This window comes from Miniopterus schreibersii (assembly GCF_964146895.1).
Source record: "Miniopterus schreibersii genome assembly, chromosome: 5".
Classification (NCBI taxonomy): Eukaryota; Metazoa; Chordata; class Mammalia; order Chiroptera; family Miniopteridae; genus Miniopterus; species Miniopterus schreibersii.
In genome coordinates this window covers 7,265,753-7,280,889 of record NC_138106.1, presented here as the reverse complement: position 1 = coordinate 7,280,889, position 15,137 = coordinate 7,265,753, and the positions used below count along the sequence as shown (strand labels likewise).

The 15,137-nt window shown below is 38.1% G+C and overlaps 1 protein-coding gene across 5 annotated transcripts in view; it reads left to right on the top strand.

Annotated features, from left to right (window-relative positions):
• Positions 1-15,137, top strand: part of DYRK1A (dual specificity tyrosine phosphorylation regulated kinase 1A) — a 126,191-nt gene that overhangs the window by 74,229 nt on the left and 36,825 nt on the right. For 4 of the 5 annotated variants that reach the window (XM_081138047.1, XM_081138045.1, XM_081138044.1 and 1 more), the window contains exon 3: positions 13,459-13,655. In XM_081138047.1, the coding sequence (XP_080994173.1) occupies positions 13,459-13,655 (197 nt within the window). Of the gene's footprint in view, positions 1-341; positions 443-13,458; positions 13,656-15,137 lie in introns of all 5 variants that reach the window. The other variant, XM_081138048.1, reaches the window with a different exon arrangement.

The window sequence follows — 15,137 nt, the reverse complement described above, 5'->3', positions numbered from 1 at the left end:
CTATGGCATTTTACAAGGGAAGAAATACTTTGGATTTATGCGATTGGACAAGATGATGAATCATCTCATTTCATGTATGAGGAAATGGACTTGTTTGTCGCCATGCTGCATTCATGCTGGAGCTAAGGCAAGGAAGAGGCGGTCTTAAATCCCAGTTCAGTGTATTTCTATAGCAAGCTGAACTTTCCAAATGTATTTATCTTTTTACTTATTTAGTAAATGAAAATGTTAAATTTGCATGTTACAGAGGAATCTGAGATGTAGAAAGCAGGGTCCAGGCCCATGGGGCTTTACGAAGGTGTGATTATGAGCAAGTTGAGAACTATAGTTTTCCTGTCTAGATTGTTCCAGTGCTCTCCCTTAACTGTCCCACAGATGACTGGGAGGAAGTGAATGGAAACCTCATCTTCTGACTGAATATAGGAAGTGGCATTCGTTGAAGGTACTTATCATGTTACTGCCAATTAGGCTGGACTTAATCAGTCTCATGTGCTGTTAACCACTGCCAGTTCTGTCTCAGGTGATGGTGTTTGCTCACCCATCAACAAGGATCCATCATCCGAGTGGTACTTGTGTGAGGAACAGCTTTGAAATCAAGACTGTCTTACAGCCTTGCGCTATATGGCCACTTGTCATTTTTCTTGTTGAAAGATACCCTGGAGTCTCCGATCTGGTTTACCACCTAATCTGAATAAGAATTTCTTAGCTTGGAAAAAAATTAGCTTCTTGGTTATAACCAGTGTATGTCAGTTTGAATGACTTACGTCATTGTTATAAAACTTTTGAAGCCTTTATGTATTTATGAAAATTAAACACTGAATGCCAAATAACTGCTGTGAAGTATGAATCCTTCACTTACAGAAGTGTTTAGTGTTTATAGTAAAAGCAGTCTAGTCAGGACCCCAATTATTTGCTCTTTTTTTTTTGTTTGTTTTAAATATATCTTTATTGATTTCAGAGAGGAAAGGAGAGGGAGAGAGAGGGAAACATCAATGAGGAGAGAGTGATTGATCAAGACCACAACCAGGCATGTGCCCTGACCGGGAATCGAACCCTGATCGCCTGGATCCTAGGTCAACGCTTAACGGCTGAGCCACACCTGGCCGGGCTATTTGCTCTTTTCTTTACGCTTAACCTGGATGCCAAATAGAGCAACCATCACTATTCAGTCTGTATGGAGGTTTTATTTATTTATTTATTTATATTTATTTTTAAAATTTATCTTTATTGTTGAAAGTATTACAGGTGTCCCATCCCGCCCCCCCCCCCCCATTGACCCCTTCCACCTCGTTCCCACACCCTCCCCAGGCCTTCACCCCGTTATTGACTGTGTCCATGGGTTATGCACATATGCATATAACTTCTTTGGTTGATCTCTTCCCACCCTCCACCCCCTTCCCTCTTTCCTCTGAAATATGATCATCTGATGCATGTGTCAGTGTCTCTGAATCTGTTTAGTTTGACAGATTCTTTTGTTTATCAGCTTCCTCTTAAGACCATTCAACATTTCCTGTAGTGCTGGTCTGGTGCTGATGAACTCCTTTAGCTTTTTCTTATCTGTGAAGCTCTTTATCCGACCTTCAGTTCTAAATGATAGCTTTGCTGGGTAGAGCAATCTTGGTTGTAGTTCCGTGTTTTCATCACTTTGAATATTTCTTGCCACTCCCTTCTGGCCTGCAAAGTTTCTGTTGAGAAATCAGCTGACAGTCATATGGGTGCTCCCTTGTAGGTAACTAACTGCTTTTCTCGTGCTGCTTTTAAGATTCTCTCTTTGTCTTTAACCTTTGGCATTTTAATTATGATGTGTCTTGCTGTGGGCCTCTTTGGGTTCCTCTTGTTTAGGACCCTCTGTGCTTCATGGACTTGTAAGCCTATTTCTTTCCCCAGGCAGGGGACGTTTTCTGTCATTAATTTTTCAAATAGATTTTCAATTTCTTGCTCTCTTTCTTCTTTTTGTATCCCAATAATACGAATGTTGGGCCTCTTGAAGTTGTTCCAGAGGCTCCTTATACTATTTTCATATTTCTGGATTCTTTTTTCTTTTTGCTCTTCTGGTTGGGTGTTTTTTGTTTTCTCATGTACCAAATTGCTGATTTGATTCTCAGCGTCCTCTACTCTACTGTTGATTCCCTGTAAATTATTCTACATTTCAGTTCATGTAGCCTTCATTTCAAATTGGTACTCTACTATGTCATTGATTTTTCTCAGTCGCTTTCGTAATACTCTTTACTAATATGTTTGAGCATCCTTATAAACAAAATTCTGAACTCTTTATCTGTTAGCTTGCTTGGATCTATTTCATTTAGTTCCTCTTCTAGAGATTTCTTCTGTTCTTTCCTTTGTGACATGTTTCAGTGCCTCCACATTTTCGCTGCTTCCAGGTATTTGATTCTATATATTAGGTAGAGCTGCTATGTTTCCTGGAATTTGTAGAGTGGCTTTGTGTAGTAGGTGTCCAGTGGCTCAGCCTCCCCAGTCCCTTAGCTGGGCCTTCTAGATGCTTCCCTGTGTGGGCTGTGTGCACTGTTCTGCTGTAGTTGAGCCTTGGTTGCTGTTGGCGTCACTGGGAGGAACTGACCCCCAGGTCAGTCGGCTGTGAGGACCAGCTGCAACTACAGCCAAAGAGCTGCTGTGCTGGAGACACCCCTGTGGAGCAGGATTTACTTCAGTGGAGCTTTGGTGTTCACTAAGTGCACCCCTTGAGTGTGTTACTCGTGGATGTGGTAGAGTCGTAATCCAGCGTGGTTGAGTCTGAGCACCAGGTGCACTGTCTCTGGGGCCTCCCGGGAGCTGCAAAGTCAGCCTCTGCCAGTGCCATGCCCAGGGCCACCCAGCATGAGCTACACAGCAAACCATAGTTGGCTGCTACTTGTGCTGGGCTTGGAGGTGTCCAGGAGAGGCCAAGCTGTGAACCAGTGCAGGCTGCCACTAGTGCCAGGCCTGGAGTCACTTATTAAACTGTATGGGGCTTGCTGCTGCTTGTTTGAGAGATTTTAGGAAAGTCCTAAGCATGAGGCTCGAGAGTCCACTTGCACAGAAAAGCCCCTGGAAATGGCCTGGATGAGCCTGCAGGTAGGGAGGGGCGGGGCCAAAGGTGTGAGTCAGGTGCTTGAGATTCAAATATGGCGCCTGCCTGCCGGCTGTGTGTGGGGAGGGCTCGCCAAAGGAGCCATGGCCTCTGCAGCTCTTCTGCCTGGGAGAAGGCTGTCCCTCCACCTCTTGCCTCGATTTCAGGCAAGTTAGTTCCTCCCCAAGTGTCCCACGTTCCTTTCCAGCTGCTGCCCGGTGCTGGGCTCAGAGGGCGCACATCTGAGTGAGTTCTCGTGCGGGCCCTTTAAGAGGAGCTGCTGGGGCTCCCGCAGCCTGCCCAACCCTCAGTGACAGTTCCCGCTGGTTTCACAGCCTGAAGTTGTGGGGATTTCTCTTCCCCTGCCCTGGAGCCCTGGGATGGGGGACTGATGTGCGGCTGGGACCCCTCCCCCCTCTGGGAAACCTCCACCACCGAGATTCCCTCCCTGAATTACCCGCGGCAACGGGTGTGGGCCTGTGGCCGCGTCTCCTAGATCAGCCCCATCCACCTGGGTCTCCACCCCTCCTACTGGTCTTGATGCTTCTTCAGTTCCCTCCTTGTAGGACTTCTGTTCAGCTGGATCTCAGGAGGTTCTGAGTGATGGTTGTTCTGTATTTTAGTTGTAATTTTGATGTGGTTGTGGGAGGCTGCAGGTACAGCCGTTACCTGTGCCGCCATCCTGTTTCCTCCCCCTGTGTAGATGTTTTATATTCTTGACAATACTTTTATTCCCATAATGATAGTAGGGTTTTTTTTCTTTTTTAGGGACTTGGTCTCACTTTAGCCCAATTAGTTACCTTTTGAATGAATATTATTCCAGTACTCCGCTGGAAAGAAATTTGTGTAATTTACCTCCTATGTTTATGTGCAACACTTTTCCTGAATTAAGACAGTTATATTGCCTGAAAAGGCTGCTCCAGCAGGTATTGTCTTATCTGTTCTTCCCTTGTGCTGTTATGTAGAATCTACTAATCTGAAAGGCATCCTTTCCTGCCTCTGTGCAGGACTGTCCTGTGAACTAGCATCTAAAATGAAACTTCTACCAGAAATGAGTTTGCTTTTTGTTCTCCCAGAGGACTGGAGTGGAGGGGGGTGGACAGGTTCGAGAACATATAAATTTAAAGCAGTTATAGTCCAGCAAGGACCATGCAGCTGCAGTCATTGAAGATAGATAAATCCTCACTGAAGAATATGTTGATTGATTGATTGAGAGGGAGAAGGAGAGACGTGGGGGTGGGAGAAGAAACATTGATGTGAGAAGCATCGATGAGTTGCCTCCTGTATGCGCCCTAACCAGGAATCAAACCTCCAGCCTTTTGGTGTATGGGATGACGTGCCAACCAACTGAGCCACCGGGCCAGGATGAAGATAAATACTTTTTTTATTGTATTTGCCTCAAAAGCATGTTGTGAGCATTTTGTACAAGTAACTATTTCAGTTGCTGTGTTAAATACATTGCTGTATTTAGCATTTATTTTCTAATAGAGTATTAGTTTTCAGTTTTTCAAAAGTTATGTCTCATTTAAAATCAGCTATCAGTTAATCATACCTAAAACTCATCAGCTTGTATATTTAATTTATTGTGACATATTAATAATCTTCCATTTAGTGTTGGCAATATAAATCTCCTAATGGCAGATTCATTTTACAAATGGTAGATTCACATTTATAAATAAATGTCTATACTCTTTATATACCACTCATTCAGACAGTTAGACAGCACTTACTTAGGGAGCTTCTGCTGTGTGCTGAGCACTGTCTTAAGCTCCCGGGATTCAGAACGACACAAAGCTGGAGGAGAGGGAGGCTTTTCTTCTGGAGTGTACATTGCAATAGCATTGTTGCTCTAGGACAGTGATTTTCCACCAGTGTGCCACAAGAATGTTTAAAACATGCAATACTATTTAGTCAGGGGCACTGACCTCTTTCCCCTTAGATTGTCAGATAAAAAAATGACAACAGTTAACACAGCAATAGCTGTTCAGTGTGAATCAAAATTATACCTTTTTTTTTTTTTTTGTCAGATTGGCAAAAAATATATTTTTTTGTGTGCCGCAGAATTTTAGTACTTAGTTTATGTGTGCCATGAGATGAAAAAGCTTGAAAATTGCTGCTCTAGGAGGTAGGCTTTGGCTTCTTCTAGTACACCATCAGCCACTAGCTAGCTACCAGGTCAAGTTAGAGAATTACTGATCTTCATTTTCTTCAAGTGATTGGTCTTGATCTCAACAGGTTTAATCTGACCTCTAAAATTTCTCTGGAGACTTTGTATATCTTTGTTTATTTGTCTTTTGTTTTAAGCCTCCCCCCAACCCCCAATTCCTAGAAATTAAGGGCTCAAAGTCTTCTTGATACCTTGTTTTGTACTAAATGGGGAAATTTATATTTAAATGGTTTTATTAGTGGTTAGACATTTTTTATTAAGGAAACTATAAGGAAGATTTCCCGCCTGGCTGGGCGTGGCTCAGTGGTTGTGCGTCGACCTATGATCCAGGAGATCGAGGTTTGATTCCCAGCCAGGACACATGCCCCCGTTGTGGGCTTGATCCCCAGTAAGGGGTGTGCAGGAGGCAGCTGATCAGTGACTCTCATCGATGTTTGTATCTCTCTTTCTCCCTCTCCTTTCCTCTCTCTGAAATCAATAAAGATATATTATTTAGAAAAAGAAAAAGCATTTCCCAGTTGGAGTTTTCATGGCTACTGATAACCCATAAAATTTCAGATAATATTACCTGCTTTAGTGTTTTTAACTTATTAAAAATAATTTCAAATTTTAAAATATTGAGGAAAATAATAAATTTACCCATATTACATATTATACTGTGTTCAGTATAATAATTTATGGAATCCAGCAGCCAGATTTTGGATGACCGTTTTAGTCTTTTTTGTATTCCAGAGACTGACTAAAAATGAGTTCTTAATGTCTTATTTCAGCTGTAAGAATTTGGTTCATCTTTTATAATTGAAATGGTTAAGGACTCATTTATTGTAGGATTAAGTAAGAGTTTTATGTAATCTAGTTGTTGAGGATAGTACAGTACCTCAGACATAATATGTGCTTGTTTAAATCGTGTGAATAAAATACATGTATATGTATACTAGTCTCAAAGTATCAAGACTGTTCTTTTTAGTTCTTAAATAGAGTTAGTATTCCACTTTGTCTCCTCTAGTGGCTCATTAGTCTGTCTGTCATCTGTCTATCCATCCATCCATCTATCTACTGTCTGCCTACCATCTATCCATCCATCCGTCCGTCCGTCCACCCATTATCTAATATTAGTGGTTGCTTGAGGCCTTACCACAGGCATCTGTAAGTTGTACTGTTCTGTAGTTTCATTTTACCTCTCTTGTTGTCATGTTTTACTTTATATATTACAAACTCCACAATGCATTGTTATTTTTGCTTTAAACAATATTTTTAAAAAAATTGATTTCTGGGAGAGGGAGGGAGCAAGAGATAGAAACGTCAGTGATGAGAGAGCCATTGATTGGCTGCCTCCTTTATACCCCCTACTGGGAATTGAGCCTGAAACCTGGGTATGTGCCCTGACCGGGAATGGAACCATGACTTTCTGGTTCATAGGTTGATGCTCAACCACTGAGCCATACTGGCCAGGCCCTCCCCCCATTTCTTAGGGAATTCTCTAAGCTTGACCTCGTAAGAGTTTCCGCATTTGGATACTGTAGTTTTAAGTAACTTGAATTATTTTTATTTAATAATTTTTATTTAATCTAATGTGGGTTAGTACTGTCACAAGGACGGTCCCCTATCAACATATTAATAACAAAAAGAAATCAAGTTACCTGCAAGTGGAGCTACATGTGGGTATTAACACCAGAGACAAGTTGCAGTTATTTTCACTTAGGGTCTTCTCTAGGCTTTTTGGTTTGATAGTACCTCCATGTCTACTACTACCTTTTTGAGTCTCCCATTCATGTCTAGATCTCCCTTCCTGAGATCTAGTCATGAAATGTGTCTCTGTGGAATCATTGCTGATTTCTATTAGTGTTATGATCTTTACTTACTGTATTTTCTTGCTAAACTATAGAAACTTGAATAGAGCGAGAAAGCTACTTCATTTTTTTAGTAAACTATTTACCAACAAAATTTTTACAAACTTTTAAAAAGTTACAGATCCATACAATTCAGAAGGATATAAAAAAATGCAGATAGGACCCACATGCATATAGTTTTCTCCAGCTTGCCTTTTATACTATTTGGCAGTATAGTACTTTAAAATATTATTTTGGAATTGAATGCCAAATAATGATTTTGAAGAAAAACTTGAATTAAATGTTATAAATTCATTAAATTATAATATCTGATATTGTTACATGTATTGTGATACATTCTTGAGCTAAATAAAGCATTATTAGAGCTAATTTTAATTTTAGTTGAATAAGAATTGCATATAATGTGGTAGATAGTAGGTCAAACCATATGAAATTGCAATTTTGTAGGCCAGAGTGGATCTAGTATCAGCACTTTCATATAGTTCAACATAATACTTTATTATCATCATCTCTATTATAGGATTAACTGAGTCTTTTTTTTTCTTCATTAACATTTGAATTAAAAGGGAAGATGGAAACTTTAGGAAGAAAAAATCTATGGTGATTTGCTTAGTAAAATCGGGTTGACAAGAAATTTCCATACTAGTTTGTCTTGTAGTCTTCTCAAGAGAGAGAGTCCCACAAGTGAAAAACATAGTTATTTTTTGTTAACCCGCATTCATATTATCTACAGGAAATATGAAAAAGAAAATCAGATTCTTTTTCACTGGGCATATCACCCTTAAGCACAGGAATATATATTAGTTTTAAAAACAAAACACGAACCCTCAACTCTAGGAAGGTAATCTATTGAGGGGAAAAGCCCGATAGTGTATTGTGTAGTCAGAATATCGCATATTTTTGGATTATCTGCTACTTGTATTAGCTGGAAAGTAGCTTTCTTTTATTAAGGTGAGCCATTAAATTGTAGTTTAGATGCTGCTATTCAAAGCATTATTGGTATCGTCTGGTGGCATGTTAGAAATATAAACTCAAGTCATACCTTAGATCTATGGAAGCAGAATCTCCAATTTTAACAAGATTGAAAGGCAATTTGTAAGTACATTAAGGTTTGAGAAGTGCTATTACAGATCATGAGTGCCATTGTCACCCCCCACTAAACAATACCATAGTATCCCTTCAGTAAATGCTTGTTGAATTTAATGCACGTAATTGACTGGATCTAGATTCAAAAAATGAAGGTAATTTAGGAGGATAGTTATAACAGTTATAAGCAGTGGCTAACTGTTTATTTGTAATTCTTTCATAGCTATCTGGATATCATAAAATTATCCATCTGTCCCTTCAAATGTATCCTTGAGTCTGATTCTACCCGTGCTGGATGATTGAGGTCTTATGATTGTGTGTGTGTGTGTCCGTGTGTACATAATGTACAAGTCAACAATAGTAATACAAATTAAAGCAGTAATTAGAGTTTGACGAGTTGAGGAGGAGATATAATTGATATTGTAATGCATAAGATAACTAAAAATAAAGGAATTTGCCTGTGAGGGGATTTAAAAATTCAATCTAGCAGAAAGTAAGAAAGGAACATAAAACAATTGGAATGAAATAGAAAGTTTATTAGTGTTCATACATAAATTAAACACAACTACATGTTGTTTACAAGAGACAAACCTAACTATAAAGAATTAAAAAGGTTGAAAGTAAGATATACCATATAAAGATAAGGAGAAAGTTTGGCGTAGCTGTACTAATACCGGATAAGGTAGAAAGAGCATTTTTTGAAATAGAGAGGAACAGTTTATAATGATAAAGGCTTTATTCATCAGGAGGGTATAGCTCTAAATTTATGTAATCCAGTAACATAACTCAAATGGGAGTTTATAATACACCTCTCTTGCTAACTGATAGGACAAGATGAGAGCAGGAATAGAAACAACATATAAGAGGATAATTAATAAAATTAATAAACCTTTGATTAGACTGATCACAAAGAAAGAGAAGGCCTCATTAACCAGTCTTAAGATGAAGGGCACATCACTACAATTATATCTTCATTGATTGAAATGCTTAGAAGTTGCTATGAAGAATTTGATGCTTAGTGCCTCTGAAATTTAAATGAGGTAGACATACTATTAAAAAAATACAACTTACTAAAGCAGACACCAAGAAATACAAAATCAAAGTAATCCTATTAAAGAAATATAACTTTTAATTGAAAAACCTACAAAGAAAATTTTAGGTGCATATCGTTTCACCAGTGAATCTATGAAAGGATAACCATGACCAAATTGTATTCAAGTATTGCAAAGGTGGTTCAACATCCACAACTCAGTCAATGATTTTCACCACGTTAACGGTAAATCTGAAAACTCAATGTCATTCCATTGGATGCAGAAAAAGCATTTAATAAAATTCAGCATCCATTTGTGGGGAAAAGGTTTTAGCATACTAGGATTAGAAGGGACCATCATTACTCTGATAATGGTTATCAGTTAAAAACCTATAGCAACCACTGCTGGAGAAATGTTAAAAGCTTTCTTTTGGAGATTGGGAGTAAAACATGGTACCTGTATCTCCTCTTCGAATCATCACTGTTCTAGAGGTCCCAGCAAATGGAATAGGGCAAGGAGAAGAGGGAGGATTGGGAGGGGAAAAATAAATCAAGTTTAAAGTCCTTAGTAGTGCTAGTAGCTGCTCATTAGATAGCTGAGATAAGTTCATCATTGCAGAAAATTCTGTTGAACAGTGCTGTTTAAGAGACTACACAACTGCAACCAAAATCCCAACATGGGTTTACTTGTTTTCGATGAGTTAATTCTAAGATATATATGGACATGCAAAGGGCTAAGAATAGCTAAACCATTCTTGAAGAACAAAATTCTCTATTAAATATTAAAACTTGTAAAGCTTTCATAATTTAGATAGTGCCTGGTTTTTGTACAAAGATATAAGAAATCTAGCTAAGTGTGTATCCAGTAGAACAGAATAGAGAATCCAAAAACAGATCCAAGCATGTATGGGCATGTGATTTATGACAAAGATGGCATTGTAGAGCAGTGGAGAAAGTTTGGTATTTTAATAATTGGGGTCAATTGGATGTTTATTTTGCGGGGAAATGCAGCTAGTTTTCTGTTGCATACCTAAACAGAAATAAATTCAGGAGCATTGCCCATCTGGATGTGAATGGTAAAACCCAACTTGTAGAAGAAAATAGGATTTTTTTTAATGACTTTGCTATAAGGAAAGATTTAAACAGACACCAAAGTACTAATTCTAAAGCAAAAGTGGTAAGAGATTATGCTTATCGAAAAACACCATTAAGAGAGTGACGATGCAGATCAACTCTAAGTATTAAGATGCTCATATCCAAAATATGTTTAAAAATGCAAAAATGTTTTTTTGATAGGAAAATGGTAAAGCAAGTTTTAATAGACATTTCACATAAGTGGATATCCAAATGGCCAATAAATAAATGAAAAGATTCTTATAGTCACCAGGAAGATACAAGTTAAAATCACAGCAGACACTGCACACCTCCTATAATGATTGAAATTAGAAAGGCTGATGATTCCAAGTGTTGGAGACGGAGTGGAGCAGAGGGAATTTTCATAAACTGCTAGTGGAAAAACAGATTGATTTGGAAAAAAAAAAAAACACTGGAAAAACAGCAGAACAGTATCTCTGTATACCAAAGACACTTGGCAATCTTCCTAGTGGCAGTATTCATACTAACTATGAAGTGGAAATAATCCAGATGCCAATCAAAATTAGAGTGGATAAACAAGTTGTCAAATGTTCATGTAATGGGATGCTATAAAGTAATGATAGTGAACAAACCGGCTTATAAGCATAACATTAAGTATAGAGACCCATTTATATAAAGCTAAAACTAATCTCGTTTTGGAGATCAAGATACTAACTTTTTGGGAAGAGGGGATTTGGATTGATTGGGAGGGGTCATAGAGTGATGGTGGGGGTTTCAAGGATGACGGCTTTTGTTTTCTTCACCACAGGTTCAATTGATGGTAATTGTTATATACTAATGATTTTTGCACTTTTTTCTATATATTATAATAAGTTTAATCATGGTATATAGTGATGGCATTGATAATAGAAACAAATAATATTTTAAAAAGTGCTTTTTATATACCGTGTTCCATTCTGCATGCCTACTTGTGGTATTTTATTTAAACTTCGTAACAAGCCTAAGGGAATAGGATTAGTGTCATAATACCTCTGCTTCATAGACAGGGAAACTAAGACCCAGAGTGGTTCAGATATTTGCCATTAGGGCCTGAGTCTTTTTACTGTTTACTTATAAGAGCTATTTATGCTTCCCAGTTTTTTTGTGTTTTTAATAATGCAGATTTAAAGGACCCCCCAATATTTGACATTCAGGTTTCCAGTTTCTTGCTGTTACAAACAATAGTAAGGTAAACATTCTTCCTTACTGTCTTTGTGCACATCATATTATTTCCTTAGGATAAATTTCTAGTGGTTTGTTTGTTTTTAACTGAACAAAGTTGCTCCACATAATTGAATTGAGTGTTATTTTTTTATAATGAGTAATGAAATGTTTAGAAAAGTTATCTCGTCTACCATCATAGGAACATTGTCATTTTACATATTCAGCAGATATTTATTATGTACCATGGATCAGCTAAGCGCCTCATGCTGTAGGAGAGGGAGACAAGCTAAGGTCTAAAAGCAATGCTAAGGCAGGCGATAGTCAAGTATGGTGGAAGACTTGAGATTTGCATTTTATAAAGTCACTCCAAGTTGTGTTATTGAACAGATGTCAAGTTGCAGATGGGCAGAGTAAAGACAGGTAACTATTAGGAAACTATTTGGTCATCCAAGCGAAGCATGGGGTAATGGAGATGAAAGGAAGGGGTTGTTGTATTGGAGAGTTCTGTGGGAGGCGGAATCAGTAAGATTGGGTGGCTGGCTGCTGAGGTGGCCTATAGAGGAGACTCTACCAGACTCACAGAGCTTTGATTCTGGTGGACTGGGTGGAAGACAGGTCACCCACTGTGGCAGGAAATAGGAGTGAAACTTACATTTGGAGGAGATTGAGCTTTGCTCTCAGCTTGCAGAGTCTGGGCAGCATTCAAGTAGAGATTAAGTGCCCCACAGGAAGGGGCACTGTCCCCATCACCCTTGACTGTACAGCACAGTAATTGCAGCTGATACTGATCTGTTCCTTAATTGCCAGAGCTCTTCTAAGTACTTCACATGTATGAAAACATTTAACCTTCACCACAGCCTTTTGAGGTAGATGATATTATTACCAGGAAATAGGTATATAGGGCTATACAACTGGTAAGTATGGAGCTGAAATTTCAAACTCCAGCAGCCTGGCTGAGAATCCGTGCTTGTCATTGTTGGGCCAGTGTTGCTGTATGTCTCAAGAAAAGCAGACTTTAGGAGAAGTACCCTGGTACTGAATAGTCTGCTCTGTAGTGTGGTAGGTGATGGCTGGTTTATTCAGGAAGACAACTGCAAGTATGCTGGGTCCAGAGTTTGTTGACCAGGGTTTTACATTTGCCTTTAGGCTTTAGTCTGTGATGGCAAGTTTGGTTGAATATAAGAAGGATTATTTTTGTGTGTGTGTGAGTTTTTCGTCCTTAAGGAAGAATTAAACCTTTATTGGTTAGCTGCCAAATGTTTTTATGGGCCAAAAGTGTTTATTTTTCATTTCTACAATGAAAATCATGATCATGGATGGTCCCAGACTACCTGTGGGATAATTATTGGTCATTTATTTTTGTGTTGAGCTTGCCAGGTCTAGGTTCTTTTAGGACTGTTGGAAGAGTCCAGAGAAATCCAGCATTCTGTGGATTTGCTTTTTATACCATGCTCAGCCTTTAATTATCTTTGTCAGTGGTGGAGCACCATTAGAACAGATCTTTCACCTGGTTTGGGCGCTGCTGGGGATATTGATTGCCATACATGTAGCAGGTACAAAACAACGTCTTAGCAGTGTTCTTTTGAGTTGGTTTCTAAGGAGCCGGACCCATTGGAGAGACCCTTCACAAGAACTCGAAGATTATTTATGTATTTTATGGTTCTCAATTGATGAAAATCTCATATGTGCAAATAAATAAAGATTATTCTTAATTGTTTTACAGAAAGACTTAAGATTTTTCTCTTAATACAGATTTATAGATACTCATTTTAATCACTATATTTTATACCATGTAACATAAAACTGTTGTGTTGAGTGACATATTGTTTGTGGCTTTAGAGGTTTTTAATGTCCTTGAACATCCTAAAGTCCTTATTTAAAGAAGTATCAGACAGGTCAGAAGATGCAAACGTCAGGCTCCGAGTACATCCTGTAACTGTCCCTTACTGTCCTCTTGTAGGAGGAGAGACTTCAGCATGCAAACCTTCATCCGTTCGGCTTGCACCGTCGTTTTCATTCCATGCTGCTGGCCTTCAGATGGCTGGACAGATGCCCCATTCACATCAGTACAGTGACCGTCGCCAGCCAAACATAAGTGACCAACAGGTTTCTGCCTTATCTTATTCTGACCAGATTCAGCAACCTCTAACTAACCAGGTAAGTTCATGGTATGTCAGAAACGATGTGTTGGAATGGCAGTTTATTCCTTAAAATGGCAAATAGGCAAAATGCTCTAATGGTTTTCAGTTTTACATGTCAAATGGAATTCTGGATTGACAAAATATGATAAGTTTGTATTAAAGAGGTTTTTTTTTCTCTTTTTTTTAAATCTATTTCACTCAAACACAATAAATGTAATCACATTATCTTATTCTATGACAGGAGGGGAAAAGGTTTTTCTAAAGAATATTAAAAAAAACTAAAAGCTTATTTTTATCCAGTGGTGGTTAAGTAGAAAAATGTAAATTATAGAACAAATCGGAGCTCGTTATAGCAAACTTATGTGGCCGATTTTATGCTTTTATAAAGTACTTTAGTATATATACATTTATAAAAATAAGTACAAAACTCCTTAAAACAAAAAAAAAGTAATGCAACTTAACCATGCTGTTTAATATTTAGACAGAGATTCCAGCACTTTTCCATAAAATAGTGTAAAGAGAGTAAATGCTGGAATCTTTTGATATACATACATATATATATGTGTGTGTGTGTGTGTATTTTTCATGTCTACCTGAGTTATCTACATCCATCATGTTGATTTTGCTTTGGGGGAGAATTTTTTACTAGCTATAGTGTGGCAGTTTCTTTCCCCACTGGGATTGAGTCTATGATGAGTGCTGAAAATGGCTGTTTTTCTATGTACTTGGGAATTTGGTTTACCACTGTTTTGTTTAGGTCTTTTAAATATATCAAGTGAGGATCAAAAACTTGGAAAATTTCAAACTATTTCTTTTACTGGATTATTTGCAAGAAATGTGTTTAGCCTGCAGTTAATGTCATTATTAGGGAGCATCCTTGTATTACAATGACTTTGCCACTAGTTGAGCTTTATATTTATGAAATGTGTATAGCATGTGAGTAACGTTCAGTTAAGCAGTAAGATGAATTATGGCAAGACTTAAGAATTTTCTTTATTCAGTAAATTGAGAAGTTGGATGTTTGAGAATTGGAGCAGTTGGTCAGAATGTTCAGGTGTGGAAAGTATTTAATTGTGTTCCAGAAGAAAATTCTCTGGACATCCAAAAAGGCAGTAATAGCACAATGATTCATTTGCATTGTACTTTTAAGAAACAAAGTATATTAGGATTCATTTTCCTCTTGTTCAAAAGCAGCCTATCAGGAAGGATGCCTGTTTTCATCTGTTTCACAGCTAATGGGACTGACTTCCTCAAGTGTGCAAGCAGTAGATTCTAGAGTCCAACCCAGGCGTCTTTCTTAGATACAGTGCTCTTTGAGTTCTAACACCCAGCATCTGCGGAGGGCTAGGACAAATTCCAGTCCTTTAAAGTTATTTTTATGGTTATTATAGTAGGTAATTTAGCAACATACCTAATTTTAGATACAAAGAATATCTTGTGGATTATTTTTAAATGAGATAATTCATTTAGTATTTTCATTTTAATCTGTAAAATACTT